This window comes from Culex pipiens, chromosome 2, assembly GCF_016801865.2.
Source record: "Culex pipiens pallens isolate TS chromosome 2, TS_CPP_V2, whole genome shotgun sequence".
NCBI classification, from domain to species: domain Eukaryota; kingdom Metazoa; phylum Arthropoda; class Insecta; order Diptera; family Culicidae; genus Culex; species Culex pipiens.
In genome coordinates, this window is record NC_068938.1 from 46011168 (window position 1) to 46033143 (window position 21976).

Genomic DNA, 21976 nt, shown 5'->3' on the forward strand with positions numbered 1-21976 from the left:
ATACGATTCCCTCGAACAAGAAACACTGTTGGATGACTTGTTTTTACCATATCTTTGTATTTGAGCATCATTTTAGTTTCATTCGACCCAATGTCACCCCCTCCAAGGGGTGAGATTGGGTCAATTTTCAAACTATTGCCATTTAAGGTAGAGTCCATCAAATTACACCATATTTTGGGAAAATGTTAGTAAACTATCTAAGAACAAATATACGATGAAAGATTTTTGCTGTTGTTTAAATTGTTTTTGTTATTAAGAAAATACGAGAGGTGTATCGTTTTTTGACCCATAGTCACCCCCACTGACGGTACACTTTTTACAGATTTCATAACTTTAGAGATTCAGATATAATGTGTAGGAAAAATTTGCCTTGGTTGCTGTTTGCATATGTCCCATAGATTTATTTATTTATCGTTTTATTGCTAAAAGTTTAATTCCCAAAATACATTTTTCTTTATTTAAGAAGTTTGTTTGTATGTTTTAAGGACGTATTAGACTATGACAAACAAACAAATTCGCAAACAAACAAACTCGCAAACAAACAAACTTTTTGACTGTTTGCCAGTTTGCTTGCTTTGTTTGTTTGCCTGCATTGCAGAATCGTCAGCCTGCATACATTTGGCTTTGTTTGCCAGTTTGGCAAACTGTCAAACCCGAAAAAGTATGTGTTTGTATGTTTGTTTGCTACAGTCTAATACCTCCTTTAGTAGACTGTAAAAAGACATCTTTTGAGCCATAGTGGATGATGATGCAAAATCGGTTTTTTTTTTGAAAAATAGTGTTTTCTTTAACATTAAAAAAAATGATTTCTTTTTTCATTTTAAAAACACTTCTTTTAAGAAATATATGATGGATTTTAATGTTAAAAAAAAGAAACTCTTGTGAAAATTTCTGATCGCCTAAAAAAATAATCTCAAAATTTTAAAACCGAGCGAAGCTTTTAAATAAAGTCTACAATAAGATAATCTACCGCATTTCATTTTTAAGATCCAATTTTAAATTTGTGAAATTTCTTTCATGGAATATGATTAGAAAAAAAAAAGAAAAATGTTAAAATTTCCGAAAGTCACAAGGGACCATCCATAAACATCGTGGGCACTACAGGGGGTATGACGATCGTCCACGCTCCATAGGAAAAATATGTTTAATGTCCACGAGGGGGATGGGGGGAGGGGTTGAGATTACAAAAAAAAAAGTATCTAGGTGGGTTATGGATGGTCCCTAACTTGTGTGTGAAGATAACTCCAAAATGAGGTACTCTATCAAAATTCAGTAAAGTACATATCGATTGCAAATTCAATTTAATTTTTTTATACTCAAAAAAATATGATCGCACTCTCAACGATTTTCAAAAAAATAATTTCACAATCATATCATATCTCTGGAACCAGATTTTGCACCATTATGTATCAAAAGATTTTTTTGAGTCCCATAAAACACATCGACAAATTTCGAAAATTTATAAAACGTATTTTGGGAATCCAACTTTAAATGAAAAAAAAGTTAAATAAAAAATAAATTACAGTCCGGAAGCCTCGGAAAAATTTCACTTCGGATAATCAAAACTTCGAATAATCTAATCACGAAAAAAAATTTCGATGCCTATTTTTTTATTGTCGATTTTAAGTATGACTACGTTAAAGTGATTTAAAACTTTTAAATCCATGATGGCGGCCAATATGGCGGTGTTGAAATATTGAAAAAATGTTTTTTATTATTTAGTAGGCAATCAACTTTTCAAATTTGACTAAAATGGGGTTGCAGAACTCGAATTTGATGTTTAAAACAAGAAAAAGAAAAAAAACGTGATTCGATTATCCGAAGTCCCATCCAAACCTTAGGATAATCGAACTTCGGATAATCGAAACTTCGGATAATCGAGGCTTCGGATAATCGAGTCTGGACTGTACTGTATCTGTTTTGTCTTAATATTCCTAATTAGATTGAATTAGGTACTTTGCCGAAGACACCAAATCTATCAGAAAATCTAATGTCATGATACAGCTTTCCTATAATCACGTAACCTTTTTGTATGACCAACTCGCAAAATTGTGTGGATACTTGTAAGGAAAAAAATAATGATGCAAAATAGCTTATTTTGAAATAGGGAAAGGACAAAGTAACATCCAAATAAAAAAATACAAATTTAAAAATCTCGAAATGATTTGCGTTATACGCGAAATGAATGAAATTATTGTTTCGAAAAAGCCTTTCTTTGTGAATAAGCTTTTATTACTGGCGTCGAAATCGATTAAACCGATTTGTTTGTTTGAAGAAAGAATTTATGTCCAAGCAAACCCTAATGTTCTTTGTTTAGTAAAAAGGCCAAAAGTAAAACGGACTGAAATGTGATGTGATTATTTCCAATAAAAGTTCACTTTGCTAATGGTTTCGTGAAATAAATTTCAAATGCAAATTCATATACTCCTTAAAAATAAATCAATTAACAATTATGCAGAGAAGCCCCATTTCTTTGTTTTTTTTTTTCAGCAATTGTCAAAACAGACAAGTGCAGTCCAGAATGATTAACTCATTCATGAAGAAAGTATAGTTCCATTGTTAGTACATTTTTTTTGCTGAAGACAAATATGTATCCTGCAATCTTAATGTGTGCAAACTATGCAACAAGTTCAATGTTTACTAGAAAATTGTGGGAGTTATAAATAAAAACAATTTCTGATTGCAACATTTAGCGTCATGCTTAGATGACGCAGCATATTTTTACCGGTTTCAGATTTTAGATCCGCCAAATGAATTGTTAAAGATAACTAGATTGTGTGTTGAAAAATTCTCAGATATCTCAAAGATTATAAATGTAATCAATGAAGTTTTGTAACCAACTGTTTTAATTCTTCTTCCCGAAAAAAACTGCAACCTTCCCCTTTTCCACCCGTAAGCACGCGTTTATCGCGACGTGTGCCATCTTATCTCAGGCAACAACGGGTAAGAAACCAACAACAACCTAACAAACATTTGCCTTTGGTGCAGCGCTCATTTCAACCGCAATTTTAATTGATAAAACGGGCCCGGGATTGCTCAGCGCTGATAAAAGCGAGTTCCCATTCGATAAGTGGGCTAAGTTCACAGCCACCCAAGAAGAAGTAAAAAGACTCACCGCGATGTAAGCGATGATGTTGTGGTCCGAGGGCCGGTCGGTGATCAGGAACTTCATGCCCTTGAACTCGATCCGGGCGGGCGCTGGTCGGATGTCCTTCTGACGCATGATGACGGTGGTCATTAAACGGTTCCCCGGTGCCAAAGGATTGGCCGGGTTTTGTGGGCTCTCGCGGTAGGAAGAACGATGTCAAGCCTTCTTCTTCGACTACTGCTGCTTCTGCTGGTTTGTAGTAAGTAGTGTAGCTTCCTTTTTCTCTAGTTTTTTAGGAGTAGTACTAGTAGTAGTTGTCGGTTCTACCTCTCAGCTCGGTGAGTTTGCTATCGAGACGACTGGCCGCGCTGCTCCGCTTTAGTTTATTATCTGTCGTGTTGCTTCCTCTAGATAAAATCACGCCTTCTTCCTCTTCTTCCTAGCTTCGTGTTACACCTGCTCTCTTGCTTCGGCTCGCCGAGATTAAAATCAATTTCTTAAAAAAATATGATGTATACTATATCACAAATAATAGAATATTTAGATTTTTTTCCTCTTCTTCTTGCTCTTGGGTGCTCTACTCAGCTGATGGTTCAACGAACGTTTTCGCGACACTTTCTGCCCAAGAATCGGCGGCAATTGCGCTTCAACAAAGATCAGACTCCGCTCTCACCGTCGCTGATTTTCTCTTTCCGGAGGGATGAGCTGGCCGCGCAGAACCTCTCGTCGGTCAACACTGGGAGTTTGGGAAAATGAAGGTTATCTCTTGCTCTGTTTCTCTCGATCTCTCTCGTTGAAGGTGGCGTAAGATGCGTGCGTTGGCGTTCCTTGACGAGTTTTTTGTTTGTTTGTTGTTGTTGTTGCCTTTGTGGGTACAACGACCTGCTATGTTCAATTTAGGATGATTACCTGGAAGGGGGGAAAGAGATAAGAAAAAAACATTAGAACGTGGATAGGAGCAACAAGGTCACGAACGGATAAAACCTAAATTGATCATACTAAAGTGCATGAATATTGAGTAACATTGTAAAGAAATCCGGAAAATTTCCAAAACAAAGAATATAATACTAAAGAAGTTTCATAAGGGTGGATATAAAAAAGGTTCAGTAAAGCCTTCATAATGGTGTATCAAACAATTCAAAAAGTATATATTATTTTCCCTAACAAAAGTGTCTAAAAAATCTTGGAACATGACAGATCAAAGTGTTTTTAGATAATCATTTTTTAACATATTTTTTTCTGCTCTGATTTTATTATTATTTGTTTTTGCATTTTTGTTAATTAAGGAAATTTGTAATGAAATTTGTGTCGCCTGTGTGGATCAATCGAACGCGCACTGGACTCACAATCCAGAGAACACCGGATCGAATCCCGCGGCGGGCACCCTAAAATTCTTTGTGTAAATATGGGTATTCGGCGCCGTCGCTCCGTGCCATACTTCATACACTTAGGAGCCCAGGGCGGCGAAGTCCTTGTAGATAAAAAGGAAGACACTAGTGGTTGGTACTAGCAATGGTGGCCGACAGCTATAAAGTCAACTTCGTCTTTTTTCGTTGTAATGAAACCTTGTATCTCAAATCCTGCAATCCTTTTATCATAATATGGTCGTGATTAAAAATACTTATGTTCAAGGGCATGTTTAAATGTATCCTATAGGTGGATTTCTGGAGTTTTTTTAAATGTCCCTTAAACAAAATTTTGTTTTTTTTGTTTTTTTTTGTGTGTTTTTGAATACACCTGACTCAAGGCGGTTCTAAAAACACCCAAAAAGCAAAAATTGAAAATTTTGTTTATAGGACCTTTAAAAAAACTCTCGATTTGAACATTTAAAAAAAATCCAAAAAACTTCACTTTTAGATTTTTTTGAACTTTTCGAAAACAATATTTTTGGGGATGGTTGGTCAAGCATGGTCATGACTTCTATATACAAAAAAGGCAGGATTTTTGAAAAAAAAATGTATAATTAGTGGCTAAAACTTGAAAAAGATGTACTATATTATATTCAATGTAGTGTACTTTTTGATTGATAAATTGATTTTTCATCTAAAAATAAAGTAGAAAAAGGTTATTGTTCCACGATAATTTTTTTTTTCAAAAATTGGCAACACTGTCAATTAATTTTGACTAACTTGGCCAGAAAAAAACATCTGGAAAATTTTTGGTAAAACGAAAATCTAACAGTTGTGATTGGGAAGTGCAGGAAGGCTACGAATTAATTCGAATGCTTGTAAAATTTTGATGGCTTGATTGATTTTCGGCTTCATAAAGGTTGAATTTACATTTTCATTAAAATTAAAACTTACTACTAACTGTAAAATCTGGCACAGATAATGATAAATTTTCACTCTGGCTGACACTTAAAAATCTGGCATTCCCAGATTTATCTGGCAACTCTTGCCATAGCTCAAATAATGTCATCTAAAACATATCCAAAAATGAGATCTTTCAAAAATTGTTATTTTCTGCAATTCTATATTTGGTGTGGAAAGCCGAATTTAAAAAAAACGGGGTAAAAGTATATTTTTTTGGGGAAGTTCAAAGCAAAATAAACAACTTTGGCAAAACCACCAAGTTGATCAGAAAAAAATAAATCTCAAGATTTTTGGAAATTTTAATCCTCTAGTGCCCAAATTTTGTTTTCGAAATTTTTTATTTTTCCCCTTTTACTTGTCAGTCATTTTGATCAACTTTTGTTCTACGAAAAACTTTAATTCTTTTGTTTTATGTTTTCTTGTTCCATTTTAGTATTTTTATTTGCATTTATTTTGTTTAGTTTAAATTTGTTTTTTTAAGTATGTATTTGGCTTATTCTACCGTATTTAGTTTTTTCATGTTTAAAAAAAAAAAATCTCGTTTTTTCACGTTTTCTTTTTCGTATTTAAATTGTTAAAAAAATGTTTTAGAGGCATAGTCTAGGCCATTACAATTTTTTCACATAAATTTTAGGAAACGTTAGTGGAAAACACAGCCAAAGTTGACCCCAGAAAAAAAACTTTCACCCAAACGGCGGTCGCATGATTATGATGCATGGCGGCATGAAAGTATATCAGAATCTGCATGAAAACTGTCCTCATGCATTTTTTGCGATATAGGGGTATGACATTTTTGCCCGTTACCGACAATTATCGACATTACCGACGGCTTTTTGGTTGTATTTCACAAAAAAAAAACCTTAACAGAACGAGGATTGAACCACCAACTTCTTGGTTGTTGATCCAACACGCTACCACCGCGCCATGGACGCTTGATGAATTGTGAGAGAAAGAGCACCAACATATTCTTCTCTTTAAAAAATTGCTCGGGGACGCGCCAGCATTATATGTGTTGGTGAGAACTGCAGATCGCTACACGCGAGCAAAAATGAGCTATGAGCTTGCTGCAAAAAATGTTATAAAATGTAACATTTTCTGCAGCAAATCCACTGTTGCAGATTTTGATAAATATTTTTCCTTTGGGTGTACATTTTTAAAAACATTGGCAAGGTCAGAAGTCAAACTTCTAATCCTAAAATAAAAAAAAAACTTCTTTTCTGTGCTTTTCAAGATCAAAAATTGGTTGGAAATGGATTCTGGTTAGAGATTTAATCAAACAAATTTCTGCATTGTCTCAAATTTATAATTTCTTATATTTTAAAATCAGGTAAAAAAGTGAAAACATTCGAAAAGTACGAAACAATTTCACTTCACAAGGACTGAAAAATTATCAAGAAAATTGAGATTTAGAAAAAATGGTTTGATATTGACAATATTGACAACATTTCAATGTTTTTAGGTGAGCCAAAACCAATAAATAATAGCCATCAGAGCACTTGTTTTAGGATGGAAAATCGCTTTTTTTATTTGGCTCTCTGTAGAGTATACTCACAATCACTCTTTTACACAAAACGAGTCTATTCCGGTTCATAAAGCACGCGCAAAACCTGGGAGGCAATAAATTTAGAAGCCCCCCAAACTCGACTCTAAAAGTGTAATCCATTTTTACCACAACACCCAAAAACCCACCACCATTATTGAGTGTACCAAGAAAGGATCAAACAGAAGCAACAGCAAAAAAATAAGAGAAAAAAAACAACATCGCAATTGACATCAACCACTCCGCCGTGGGTTGTTTATCGAAAGTCGATTCAGCAAATTGTGTTTTGTTTTTCTCTTTTTTTTTTTGTTCTGGTGGCAATCGAATTGTTCAAAAGTTCAAGGAAAAACCACCCCAACCTGCTCCCATTATATTTGCTTTGATGAGTTCTGGGATGTCCTTCCTGGTGACCGGAAACACGTGCGCAACTGTTTGACTAAAATTAATATTAAACATTCTAAAATTTCTCAAAAAGCAAAAATAATTCCAAAACTTTCGCGACAGAAAATTATTATTACCGCAAGCATTATGGCGGACATTACAAACTCATGTATAAGTTTCTTAATGACGAAGGGTAACATCGAAGGTCGCGGAACCAACCCCACTTTTTACCCCCTTTCCAAAGTAAGGGTTGGAGTCATCAATCGTGTGCACCACCGGGTTTCCTTCCCACCATAATAAAGTCAACCTTTGCAGCGACAAGGACCCACCATTAGTAAGGAAGGTTCAAATCAAGATTATAAACGCAAAGGTTGGCGTCATGTTATAGTCATAACATTAAAAATAATCTGAATTTTTACAGTATAAAAATAAAGTTTGAACATTTAACTCCAACCTCTAATTAAGCACCTTGGGGCACACAAATGGCACAGCGTCAAGGACATTTTGGGCTGGAAGTTTCTAAAAATACCAATTGCAGTGCAGTTCACAAGGTTGCAAAATGTGGTGAAATGCACACGTGTGTACAATTGTCGTGAAATGGACACGTGGTAGGCTAGTGTGTGTATGTGCAATAATCACAATTAAAAGCTTTTTTGCAGCAATGGAACTGTGTTCAATTTCCAAGTGCTTGCCGGTTTGCCCCCTCTTGAATAATGTTACGAATTTCCACAAACGATTTATTGTTGATGATGATGATGATTTATGCTAGACGATGACGACGAAGAATACTAAACGATGATGCAATATGCTTTTCTACGTTGAGCAACTTGGACTAGTTTTTTTCCCCCAGGATAAAATGGTCGATAATGTTGGTGGGGGTAGATATTGATGACGTACTTCTTGTAAGGGTGAACTGGGAAATTGGTTACTCTAGTTTCGGGAAATAAGTTATAAGAGAGTGGGGTTTATATTTGTGTGTTTACAATTTATATGATGGAGATTTTGTATATTTTTTAAACACAGAAAATCAAAAATAACTACTATAAAAGTAGTTATTTAGACTATAAAAGTAGTTTATAGTTTTAATTTTAACATCAGAAACTGATTTTTAAATTAAACAATGTTATCAAACTAGAGGAAAACAATTTCCAGCAATAAAGCTAGTGCGCATGATGTTGCCATGATTTTCTTCCATACAGCTGGGCATCAAGAAAAAAGTGTCAATCGAGTCTTCATTCTGCAACATTCTGAACAGTGATTTTCCTCTTTCTCAATAGTCAATTTGATTCAGATAATTTCCTCTAAATTTGTCTTAGTAACTTTTCAGCAGCCAAAGGTTGCTGGTTTCTTCAAAGATTCTTGTACAAATTTACAAAAAAATAATCTAAACTATTCGAAAAAAATATGTTTGAGCTTTGGCCAACCATTGGCAATCCTGAAAAAAAAAACCAAACGTTCCAAAATAATGCGAAAATCTAACTATAGGTGAATGAACCTCGAAAACGGTATCTACTATCAAAATTTCTGTTGAATACTTTATGATTTAAAATCCAATTTTGCATCTGAAAATGAAGGAAATTTTTCTTCGACCGTTTTTTCCCAAATTTTTCAAAAATTATGACTAAATAAAAAATTGGCGACAGCGCCAACCAAAAAAAAATATAAAAAAGCTGAGAGTTGCTTTGTGAGATGAAGTTGTGCATTGAACATAAAAACAATCATAAAAAAATATAAACTTAAAGTAATTATTTTGTAGCAAATATGCACTCCTAAAAAAGAATTAAAAAAAAAAAAAAAAAAAAGTTCCGGATTTGCAGAATTCAGGAATCAATGATTTTCTACAACATCAAAATAAAACGTTTGTGTTTGCAGTCATTTGAAAGAATCGAATGTTGAATTATAGATTTTCTAAAAAAAAAATTACCATAATGCGATCTATAAATTGCTAAAAATTGTGGGATAACTGTAAAACAGGGAGGCTACCAGATTTGGATTTTCAAATCTCTGTTTTAATTTCTGAGACCAAAATGATATTTTTTTTTTGCAAACTGTTTACACCAATTTACAATGTTTAGTATCAAAATACTTTGAAATGCATATATTTGGTACAGATATTGTTTTTTAAATTATCATTTCTTTCAAAAGTTTAAAGCAATAGTAAATAAATGAAGCCATTTTTGATGCATTTTCAATACAAAGCCATATTTTACATTAAGCTAAGGATTTCTTATTCGTATGCCTTTAATTTTTCCAGTCAATAAAACTTTGTTTTGATTTATAGAAATCATTAAATCTTTACTGGAAATCAGGAAAACAGTTTTATCTGTGTTAATAGGATGTATTAAGGGTATATAGTGTTGTTATATAATCATTCAAATATAACAATGCAATATTATGAACATTTCTAGAGTTTTTTTTTTAAAGGTCCTATAAGCTATTGTGTTTCATATGTTTATACTGCCCATGTTCGCATAAATGTCCCATATGCAAAAACAGCAAGCTGAGAAAAACGCATTTGTAGTTTGTCCCACACATAAGGCTACGTGTTAAGTTTTCGTGAAAAAAATGGATTTCCTCCTGATTTCTACAACAAAGTACTGGATGATATAGGCTCTTTTGAAAGAGCACACGATTTTAAACCAAACTGCATCATTAACTCAAAAGTGATGAAAATGCATATGGGACATTTATGCGATCATGGGCAGTATAGGACTTATAAAAAAACTCTAGATTTAATAAAATCCCTCCATCATTTTATAATAACCACTCACCCCATGCACATAAACAGCGAAACAAAAGCAACGAAAATTAACACGAAAAAAAACAGCACTAATGATCTGTTCTGAAAGTCTTTTTTATTATAAATAATTAAACTGTAGAATTTGGGCAGAACTCATTCTTATAAAAAATCGTATAATTTCAAGAAAATCTTTTCTTCCAAGAACAACCAATTTCTTTGATTTTTGAAGGCTGAAGTGCTGTGAGTTTGTCGTTGACAAAAAAAAGTCATTTTCCATCATTGGTTCGTCCATATAAATCTACATACAATTTAAGCAGATGTCCCTACAAAAATTCTAACAATCGAAAATAGGTAAGGGACCATCCATAAACCACGGGGACACTTTAGGGGGGGGGGGGGGGGGTATGGCGATTGTCCACGATTGTCGATTGTCATTATTGAATTATAACACAAGAAGGTAAAAATTCATTTAGATGAGTTTCAATTTCAAGTCAAATATTTTTTCCTTATTTTTTCAGTTGAAGATTCAAATTTTAAACCAACAAAAACTGCATTTTGACAAGGATTTGTCTTCAAATAAAAATAAATTATGAAGAAAACAAAATTTTCGTACAAGTTTGGCACGAATAATGAAAAAAAAATTTTGAAATTGAATCAAATGTTTTACAATAAAAATTGTATGATTGTTTTTCTTTTTAAAATCAGTGTTGACATACTTTTGAAATAAAAAGGATGAATTTATTCTGTTGTTTATTGAGTTTCAAAGATAAATTATCTTAAAAACGACTAGCTGTTATTTTTTTAACTTAGATTCTAACAGTTCGTACTGAAATACTGATTGGGAAACATTTTAAATAATAATTTAAAATAATAACAACGCCATAATGTAAAGTTCCGAATAATTCGTGTAGCATTACAAGAATAATATTGTAACAGAGACAAGTTGAATACATGTCGGAGAAGCATGCAAAATTTTAACTAAAATAAACTAAAATAACATTATTCCGGTTTGTCAGTCAAGTTCCCGATTTTTTTCCTGTTTTATCCCAGTACAATCCAGACTCAATTACAAAAGTTAAAGTGATTTTGAATTTGTAAACAACGTTGGCGGCCAAAATGGCGGTGGTAAAACAAATTAGATTTGGTTATTTAATATGCAATCAACCATTCAAATTTGACTTGAAAGTATTGTTTGTTCATGATTCGATTATTTGAAGTCCCATTCCATCCGATAATCGACCTTTTGATGATAAAAACTTTAGAAAATAGAAAATCTAATCAAATTCCAAACTTTTTCCGGTTTCCCGTGTTTTCCTGATGTAAAAATTACACATGAGGGAAAAATATATTTTTGGATTTGGGGTTGCAAAAAGAAATTATGTTCAGCACGAGTCGTACATTTATCTAACGAGGTTCACTGAGTTGGATAAATACGACGAGTGATAAAAAATCAAGTTTTGCAACGATTTTCATACAACATTTTTTGCAATTCCGAAAAACACCCTTTGAATAGAATTATAGGTCAAATGTCCATGCATTTGGTCAATGAATCGTTTAAATAAAAAAAAAATTTGAAACGTATTACTTTTCGAAACAAGTGCTGAAAAGTAGAACTTTTCAGCATTTGTTTTAAAAAGGGTTACTATTCGATTCTGTTTTTTTTATAGAGAAAAATAGGCTATTTCATCGTTCGAGATTGAAAGGAAAAGTAAGTAGTTTCACGACAAAAAAAAATTAAATTGCCTACTTATAACTATTACGACATAGAAGGAGCTTTTTAAACCTTATTTGAGAAATTGAGTTGCGTTTGAAAGCAGTTCGCTTCATAAAATAATGTGAAAATATAATACTTGAATGATTTTTATGTTAAGCTATGGCTTTAAAAATATTCTACGCATCAATTCGAAATAAAGTGCATGAGTAAAATTTCAAATAAGCCCCCAACACAGTAATAAATTCAACTGCCCTTCCAACAAATATTCACCCCATGCACATGAATGGCAATGGCAAAAAGTGAACGGGGAGAAAGTTTTCCTCTCCTTCCACCAGCATCATCAATGACGATTCTTCCTGTCCTCACAGTTTTCACAACCTTTTACGTGTCAAATAACTTTCCATTAGAGCTCAGTCGTCATGAACGTACATAAAGTGCAGCTTACTACTGTAACAGTTCTGTACAAACTTACCCGCAATTTACACGCGTGTGTGTGTGTTCGTAGGTCGTACGGAACTCGTTCGCAACCGCTTTGCGCTGCTGCAGTTGGCAGAGATATATCTGGCCAATCTGGGTTGGATCAGCTTGGAACCAGGAAGGAGTAGAAACTTGAAGAAAATGAACGCGGTGACGTGGAGTTGCACGCGCGCACACACAACAGACACAAGTTTGCACACTTGGACTTGAAGTCGTCGGCTTGGACCAGGAAGTCAGCTGTTTTCACCACCTCTGAACTCGTCGTCGTCAGTTGTAGGTACGGGCTCCCCTTGAGATCACCTGAGGTCCGTCTAGCTTGCTATCGCTATCTCTCTCTCACTCACACACAGTCTGCACTTCTTCTCGGGTTAGCACTTTTCAGGTCCAACCTTCCCTTCTTCTTCTTGCTGCACACTCTTCCTCTTCCTTCTTCTTCCTCCAAAGCTTTTAGGACCTCAACGCTCCTACGTACAGGGCGGGCGGGTTCGGCGGCGGGCTGGGATGGACCTCCTTCTCACACTTCCCACACACACACTCGGCTCGGCGGTGGGCGGTGGCGGCTGCGGCGGCGGGGGATGTCTCACGGAAGTGGGCACGGCAACGGCACGGCACGAGGGCGCGGGGGCGGGCGTGTAGCTTATTTGTGTTGTGCCTGGCAGTACTCGGCGCTGTCTAGCTGAAACTCCATAGAGGTTGGATCGAGCCGCCAAAACTGTTTGAAAGGAGGAGAACGAGAAAAAGGGGGGAAGTTAGCTTTTTGTTTTTCGGCGTGGGAAAATCAAGTGAAATGATCGGGGTTTTGGGTTTTCCCTCAGGGACATATGGATGAGACATAATCGAAGGCTGGTTTTCTCGAGAATCAGAGTTTAGTACGGTTTTCGGTTGATTGTGGCGTGAGACAAAGGAAAATTCCCTGAAAAGGTGCCAACTAATTATCGTTATGAAATCACAGCCAAGAAGGTATTTCCAACTATTCATAGACGACGAAAACAAAAGAAAAATCATGGTTCTTTATTTATAAATATGAATCTACAACAAAACAAATACAAAAAATGAAACAAATAATCGCAAAATTATTGTTTTTTGTGTACATTGAATTAAGATGATTTTAACTGAAAAGTGGTCATTCGTCACCAATCCCAAGATTGATCTTATGAGTATAGCAATTCAATCAAATTTATCTTTATTTTTTATCTCGCCAGTGTGAATTGAGTTTTAGTTAACTTTTTATAAATTTACTATCTATCATTCAACACAGTTTTAAGAAAACTAGAGGTTGAGGCATTCCTCGCAGTCTTTTAATAATTCTATTATTTTTCAATGCAGGGTTTAACATAAGTAAAAATTTTAGAAGTATAATAAAAAATGCACTTGAAAAAAATGTATAATTTGTATTTTTCGAGTATAAAAACCCGCTTTCACTAAGTTTTTTTTAATGAAACCAATCACACAAAATCCCTCACGCATGGTTTGTTTATATCTAATTGGATTTTTTTTGTAAGCTTAGGGTTTTTTTATGAATCTAATCCTTATAAAATCTAAAAATCCTGAAATTTTGGAAAAACAATAAGCACATTTTTGTGCTTAAAAAAAATAGATGTTGAGAAAACTCAATTTGTAGATGACTTTGACAACTCAACTTTGATCAATAATTTCTAACGACAGAAATTTTTCAAAATTAATCATTTTTTTTTTCAAACAAAAATGTTTACTACGACTCTACAAAAAATGGAAATAATATTGTTAAGTTTGCAATTTGACTTAAACATTAAAGTTGTTTTTGAGTTTGTTTTCATACTGTTTGCAATGATTGATAAAAAAATTATTCGAGCTTCATTTAAATAAAATTAATTAATCAAAGAATTGGGTCAGCAAAAAATTGCAAATTTTGGATTTTTTTTGAAACAGAAAGTATCACAAAATGTTCGAGAAATGACAAAGGTTTTTAAAATAGTTGAAGCACTGAGCTCAATTTCTTGAAGACATAAATGCTTCAGTTCAGTTTATGTATTTTTGAAAAAAAATAATTATTGATTCAAAGTTAAATCTAAGATAAATTTAGCGAAATCTTTCTAGTCATAAAAAAATAATGGTATCATAATATCCGGAAATTGTGAAATTACTTCTGAAATATGAATTCTATATATCTCGGATTAGTTTTCAAACAGACGTAAGAGCCATTGGTAAACACAGTCCTTTTTGCATCGGTATTCGACCTAATTACGAATAACCAATTTTAAAAATGATTGAGATTGTTCATCTGCATGTCCTTCAATCGCCCCAAACTTAAAACAAATAAATGGTTGTTTCAAATATGAAGAAAAAGGGAAATTAGTGCCGGAGGTCACGGTGGCACATCATCAAAACATGGACTATATACAACCACACAGTACAACATATTGTAAATTTGGAAGATGTAAAATTTGAAGGTGTAATATTACCTCTTTTATAATGTAACATTACCTCAATTTAGACTGAAAAAGTGTAAAAACACTGGAATAAAATTTAACTTTTTTATTACCATGGTTTTTTCACTGTGCATCAACCTTTTTCAACCTTGCAAATTTAACTTTTTTTTACTGTTTAGGTATAAACCTTTAAACTCAGAAAATCTGCAAATTGTCCATAAGTTTGACTATTTGAACATAATTTTAAGGGCTATTTTTGTTGGTAATCATGGATATTTTCTCAAATTAAGAGTACGAAGTTTTATAAGTTAATTTGTTCAAATATTTCACGATTATATTACATCTAGGAATGTCAACAGATGTTGTGTCCGAAAAAAATGTATCTAAAAATCATGTAAATTTACATCATACACATTTATTGCACTTTCCTCACATAAATCAAGGTAAAATTATTAATTAGTTGTATTTTAAAAGATAAAAAGAAACAAATTAGCAATTTCTCAATAATATCTCCCAATTACCAATATTTAAGTTACGAAAATAGCAAAGTTTTTTGACTATTTTTTTAATAGAAAATACATTTTCTTTAGGATACTTCAATGCATGCAGGTACACAGGAAAAAACATTAATTTTGAACGGTTGAAAATTTGGTTGGTTGAATATTACCTTTTTTTGAGTAATATTACCTTAAAATATGTGTAAAAATGTGAACCTGATGAAAATTCATCAGAAACTGATGAAAATTCACCAATTACTGTTTTTTTTCTACACAAAATCTGTCACCAATTTCTGATGAAAATTACCATTATATTTTTCCTGTCAGAAATAAGAAATTAGACCTGGGAACATGAATTTGAAGAAGGCAAGGATAACTTTTTTCCGTTTTGTGTGAGTTGACAGAGTTGACAGTATCACATTTATTTTACTCAATTTTCGAGACCAAACGAAGGAATTTCAACTCAAAAAAGGGTTTCTATAATGTTACAAATCTATCTATTTCTTATTCCAAATTCAAAAACATTTCAATTTTCTCACAACAGTACAAAGTACTAATCCGCACCACATTTCGTCTTTTGCGCGGTTAAATCGCTTTCTACCAGCAGAGAGATCATCTCTGCGAGCCTAAACAAGGTCAACCGCCATCAACGACAACAACAACAACAAACCCCATTCGCTGTTCGCATTTGGCGGAAAAACAGGAAAAAATCAGCGTTCACACACACAGAGCTTTTCCGTTCCGCACCAGAAAAAAAATGTTCTCAACTTGTGTGTAACACGACTAAAAAGTGTAAATCCGAAAGATGCATTTTTTGAATGTGCAAAATTACTTTATTTTGATGTAATTTTACCGTAACTTTTGTTGAATAGGTAGATTTACAGAAAAAAAGACGTAAATTGCTTTTTGAGATAAAATTACACTTTTTTGACAGAAAATTTCATGTCAATTTTTTTTTGCTGTGTAATGCGATGCAGTTTGTGATTTTTCCACCGTGGCGGCTGGTATGTAACGAAATGAAACGGTCGATGGTCGGATGTCCCACATGAGAGCGCTCTCTGGCTCGGGAAAAATGATGGAAGCTGTCTACCGCCGAGAACAGCAGAGGTGACCTCGATCGAGAGCAAAATATGACACAAATGGATTTCGTTGACGAGCACCAGATGAGGCCCCTTCAGACAGGTGCATTTAGTAGATTTAGAGTTGTTTATTGATTTTTTTTTGTTTGACGCTTTTCCGCGAAACAGATGGATGAACAAATAGGTCTTGAACGGCTTGGGATCGCTGGTTGAAAAATCCAATTATTGCCAAAATAAAGCCGTCGTTCAAAATTGTCGACGAACGGGGGCCGTTCATAAATTTGTCAACAAATCCCCCTTCGTGAGTCATTCGGTGCCATTTTTGCGAACCCTAACAAGCGACTCGATGCACTCTTTAGTGACAAATTTATTGCATTCCTACGGGGAAAAAAACTGCATCCACTTGGGTTCAATTTGGCTAGCAAGTGCTTGTGGCAGCAGAATCTTAAGCGTGTTAAGTGGCACCGAAAAAAATAATAACAGTAGACAGCACCGTATCACAACAAGCCATCTTAACAATTTGTCTCGTGTAACCCATTCTAGTAGATGAGACAAGCTTAAGAATTGAAAGATTTACGAGATGTCTACAAGGCACAGGCTGATGTCAACAAGATCGGGTTGATGATTTTGACTTGAGCAGTGCGATGATTTCGCATTAAGGACGAGGTCGAATCAACACAGGTTGTAGTAGTTTTCGAATTATTTTCATTCTCATTCTCATTCTAATTTTCATTCTCATTCTAATTTTCATTCTAATTCTCATTCTGATTCTCATTCTAATTCTCATCCTAATTCTCATTCTAATTCTCATCATAATTCTCATTCTAATTCTCATACTAATGCTCATTCTAATTCTCATTCTTATTCTCATTCTAATTCTCATTCTTATTCTCATTCTAATTCTCATTCTAATTCTCATTCTAATCCTCATTCTTATTCTCATTCTAAATCACTTTCTAATTCTCATCCTAATTCTCATTCTAATTCTCATTCTAATTCTCATTCTAATTCTCATTCTAATTCTCATTCTAATTCTCATTCTAATTCTCATTCTAATTCTCATTCTAATTCTCATTCTAATTCTCATTCTAATTCTCATTCTAATTCTCATTCTAATTCTCATTCTAATGCTCATTCTAATTCTCATTCTAATTCTCATTCTAATTCTCATTCTAATGCTCATTCTAATTCTCATTCTAATGCTCATTCTAATTCTCATTCTTATTCTCATTCTAATCCTCATTCTAATCCTCATTCTTATTCTCATTCTAAATCACTTTCTAATTCTCATCCTAATTCTCATTCTAATTCTCATTCTAATTCTCATTCTAATTCTCATTCTAATTATCATTCTAATTCTCATTCTAATTCTCATTCTAATTCTCATTCTAATGCTCATTCTAATTCTCATTCTAATTCTCATTCTAATTCTCATTCTAATTCTCATTCTAATTCTCATTCTAATTCTCATTCTAATTCTCATTCTAATTCTCATTCTAATTCTCATTCTAATTCTCATTCTAATTCTCATTCTAATTCTCATTCTAATTCTCATTCTAATTCTCATTCTAATTCTCATTCTTATTCTCATTCTAATGCTCATTCTAATTCTCATTCTTCTAATGCTTATTCTAATTCACATTCTAATTTTCATTCTTCTTCTCATTCTAATTCTCATTCTAATTCTCATTCTAATTCTCATTCTAATTCTCATTCTAATTCTCATTCTAATTCTCATTCTAATTCTCATTCTAATTCTCATTCTAATTCTCATTCTCATTCTAATTCTCATTCTAATTCTCATTCTAATTCTCATTCTAATTCTCATTCTAATGCTCATTCTAATTCTCATTCTTATTCGCATTCTAATTCTCATTATTCTAATGCTCATTCTAATTCTCATTCTAATTTTCATTCTAATCCTCATTCTAATTTTCATTCTAATCCTCATTCTAATTCTCATTCTAAATCACTTTCTAATTCTCATTCTTATTCTCATTCATATTCTCGTTCTAATTTTCATTCTAATCCTCATTCTAATTCTCATTCTAATTTTCATTCTAATTTTCATTCTAATTCTTATTCTAATACTCATTCTAATTCAAATTCTAGTTCTCATTCTAATCCTCATTCTAATATTCAATCTGATCCTCATTCTAAATCTCATTGTAATCCTCATTCTAATTATCATTTCAATTTTTCATTCTAATTCGCATTTCAATTCTCATCTCATTATCATGTCATTCTGATCTCATTATCATCTCATTCTTATCTAATTCTCATCTCATTTTCTTCTCATTCTCATTTCATTCCATGCCCGTAGTTAGGGGAGGGGGGCTTCCGGGCTGAAGCACCCCTCACCCGAATTTTTTGAAGACAGAAGAAAAGAAGAATAATTCTAGTGTTTTTTTAAATATTTTTTTGAATATTTTTTATGAAAGACAATTGCTTATAGGACCTTTTCAAAAAACAAAACTCTAGAATTTATTTTCTTCAAGCTCCCCCCCCCTCGAAACCAAAATTCTTGCTACATTTCTATCTCATTCTCATGTCATTCTCATTCTTAACACATTTAAATTCTCTTACGAGATCTCATTCAAGATCTCATATGAAATCTAATATAAAATATCATTTGAAATATCAGTTGAAATATCATTTAAAATATGATTTGAAATATCATGTAAAACATCATTTGAAATATCATTTGAAATATCATTTGAAATATCATTTGAAATATCATTTGAAATATCATTTGAAATATCATTTGAAATATCATTTGAAATATCATTTGAAATATCATTTGAAATATCATTTGAAATATCATTTGAGATCTTATCTCATTCAAGTTCTCATTTGAAATGTTATTTGAAATAGCTTGTAAAATATCATTTGAAAAATCATTTGAAATATCATTTGAAATATCATTTGAAATATCATTTGAAATATCATTTGAAATATCATTTGAAATATCATTTGAAATATCATTTGAAATCTCACTTGCAATTTTTATTTGAAATTTGTGTATCATTGTACCATCAGTTTGACAGCTTCTGACGCTCGGTTGGTCAATGTTCTGGGTGTACAAAAGTCAGAATCAATTCGCTTTGTTCGAGTCAGACAGCTCGCATTATCATACCAGCAGCAGTTCAGTTTGTCGTTGCTCGTTCCGCTTCGTGCCACAAGACTATTTGACGGTAATGAACATCATCCCGCTCTGTAGTTGGACTCCGAGCAAGCAGAACAAAATCAGCGAAAATATGCAACACATTCTTTGTACGGCAGCAACACATTCCGACAAACGGCTGGGGCGATGGCGTCGTGATTCTGTTCTGCTCATAACAAATATCCCACACACACACAACAATCGATTGTTTACATAAGAGACTGAGCCGGGGAGTATGGTTTGTACACGATTACGTCGTTTGATTATACTTTGATTGTGATGATAACCTACGTCGGACAACGTCGGTTGTTTAGCAAAATTAATTAAAATAATCTGCACAACTGCATCGGACAACGTTTCTTCCGGTCAGCACGTCATGAGACAAGAGCTGCCCGACTTGTTCAGCTTGTAATCAACTCGTAGAACGGGATTAATTGTTGTAAAATAATCACTGGCTTAGCCCAGTTTTGCAAAACGAACTAGTTACACCGGACTTCCATAAGCGCTGACGTAAATCGTTCCGGTGAGCCAATCCGTACGGATAGCCGTAGCTCTGTCATACGCAGACAACAGTCAGCTTGCACGTAAGCTCTCCGACCTTTATCGGAACTTGAACCGCGCGCACACACACATAGACATCAACAATGGCATCGAAGCTGTCGATGATGGAAGTTTTGCGAAAATGTAAGCATCGTTACCAGCGTTGGTTGGTGAAAACAGCTGTTCAAATGCCGACTGAAGAAGGCTGGCACATGTGTTCGGGAAAGCGGGGCTCATCGGGGTTAGCTAGGATCAACCAGAAACCTCTCAACGCAGTAAAAACGAATTTAAACAAGGGCGTCTATATGAAGCAATTATTTCAGAAAAAAAGAAGACAAAGCTTACCCTACCCCGATTCCCCAAAAAGTTCAACAACAACGGACGGACGGACGGGGTAACGGTCATGGGCGAAGAAAGCAAAATATGAAAACGATTGTTTTGACGGATGGTTTGTTCGTCTCTTTCAGCACCTTCTCCACCGAGTCCGGACCTTGTTTGGATTCCGCCGGCTTGACGTAAGCGAGAATTCTAACAGATTTGTTAAACTTACAAAGTCGCAGTAGTGGTAGTGTGGAACAACGTAACCAACGTTTGCTTCTCGAAAGGTCACCCTGTGCTGGTGGTGGTTACGCATTCACGCGCGTAGACCTGTTCCCCGATATGGACCGTGAAGACGAGAGCTTCTGCCGGCTTCTCTGATTGACGTCAACGAAGCTCGTTGCCTTTCAGTGGTAATGGTTCAACTCCAAGTTTGAAAAAATGGTAGACAATTGACGACAAGTGTGTGTGTGTGGTTTGATGACGGAATTTTCCAAAGTTTGTACATCAAATCTTCGTGAACCTTCGTTAGCGCATCCATAATGTTATCATCAATTACGCAATTCGAGATAAGAAAAAAGCGCTTCCAAAAATGGAATTGATACATTGGACCCAGAAAAAAAGATAACGCAATTATTTCCACGGAATACAACCCAAGCCAAAGCATTTGCGGTATCTAAAAAAATTTGCGCCAGATTCCATCCCACGTCCACAACCTTCTAGTAAACGCAAAACTTTGACAATTTGCAAATTGTTGCCCAAACCCCCGTGCTGTCAACCGGCATCATCGAGAGACAGCAGTAGTAGGTATGGCAAAATGTTGAAAAGTGAAAGTCTCATGGCGAAAAAAACGCGCCGCATTTTATCGGTTCGCTGAGCTTGTGGCATCAATTTGATACGCGCGGAGTGTGAGGGCTTTATGACGGATTACGGTTCTAGCAGCTGACAGCTGCAGGGACATTATTGGCGCTGACTGTTTGAACTGGATGATACACTCAAACGAAGGAGATCAGACGTTCAATGTCGTGCCTAATTTTTTAATTGATTATTTGCATTAAACAATACTAATCTTAAGAAAAAAAAATTGACAGTTTGTTTAATTTTGAGAAAAAAAGTGTGATAAACTTCGTTTGTTTACCGAATTCGGTAGTAGAAAATCTGAAAAGTTTTGTAAATTTACCGAAGGTTTGTTGTACGACGAACAATGAACAATTAACAAAGTTGGGAAAGATTTTACCGGATTCGGTAGTTTTTAGTTAACCGAACTGTTCAGCAGTTGAAAAGCGCAAAACAAATAACCGAATTCGGTAAAAAAAAATCGCCCAAAATATTCATATTCATAAATTTTACTCATTTATAAACAGTTTTAATAAAGTAAACTGAAAACTTCAGAATTCGGAAAAATCTTATCGGAATTCGGTAAAATCTTATCGGAATTCGGTAAAATCTTATCGGAATTCGGTTATAAAGTTTATCATTGTTGATCGTACACCCGATTTTCCGTAAAATGTTGCTCATTTTGACAGATGATTTACCAATCTAAATTTTACCGATTTTTCAACCACCGAATTCGGTAAAAAAATCTATGTGAGGAGGCTGGAAAAACTGACGTGAACTTTCTTACGAAAATCCCTATCAAAATCAATTTCAAAAATATTTTCAAAAAATCTGCAACGAAAACTGATTTGAATATCTGCAAATTTTTCATCTCTGAACCAT

At 34.1% G+C, this 21976-nt stretch overlaps 2 protein-coding genes across 4 annotated transcripts in view; one reads left to right on the plus strand and one right to left on the minus strand.

Moving 5' to 3' along the window:
* Positions 1–21976, plus strand: part of LOC128092736 (uncharacterized) — a 238866-nt gene that overhangs the window by 161075 nt on the left and 55815 nt on the right. The gene's annotated exons all lie outside the window — the stretch shown is intronic.
* The window catches only part of LOC120416771 (PRL-1 phosphatase), a 92047-nt gene that overhangs the window by 1741 nt on the left and 68330 nt on the right, over positions 1–21976 (minus strand). For all 3 annotated transcript variants that reach the window (XM_039578629.2, XM_039578632.2, XM_039578630.2), the window contains exons 2-3: positions 12248–12964; positions 3116–3997 (exon numbers count right to left, since the gene is read on the minus strand). In XM_039578629.2, coding sequence (XP_039434563.1) covers positions 3116–3238 — 123 coding nt within the window. In that variant the 5' untranslated portion in view covers positions 3239–3997; positions 12248–12964. The remainder of the gene's footprint in view (positions 1–3115; positions 3998–12247; positions 12965–21976) is intronic.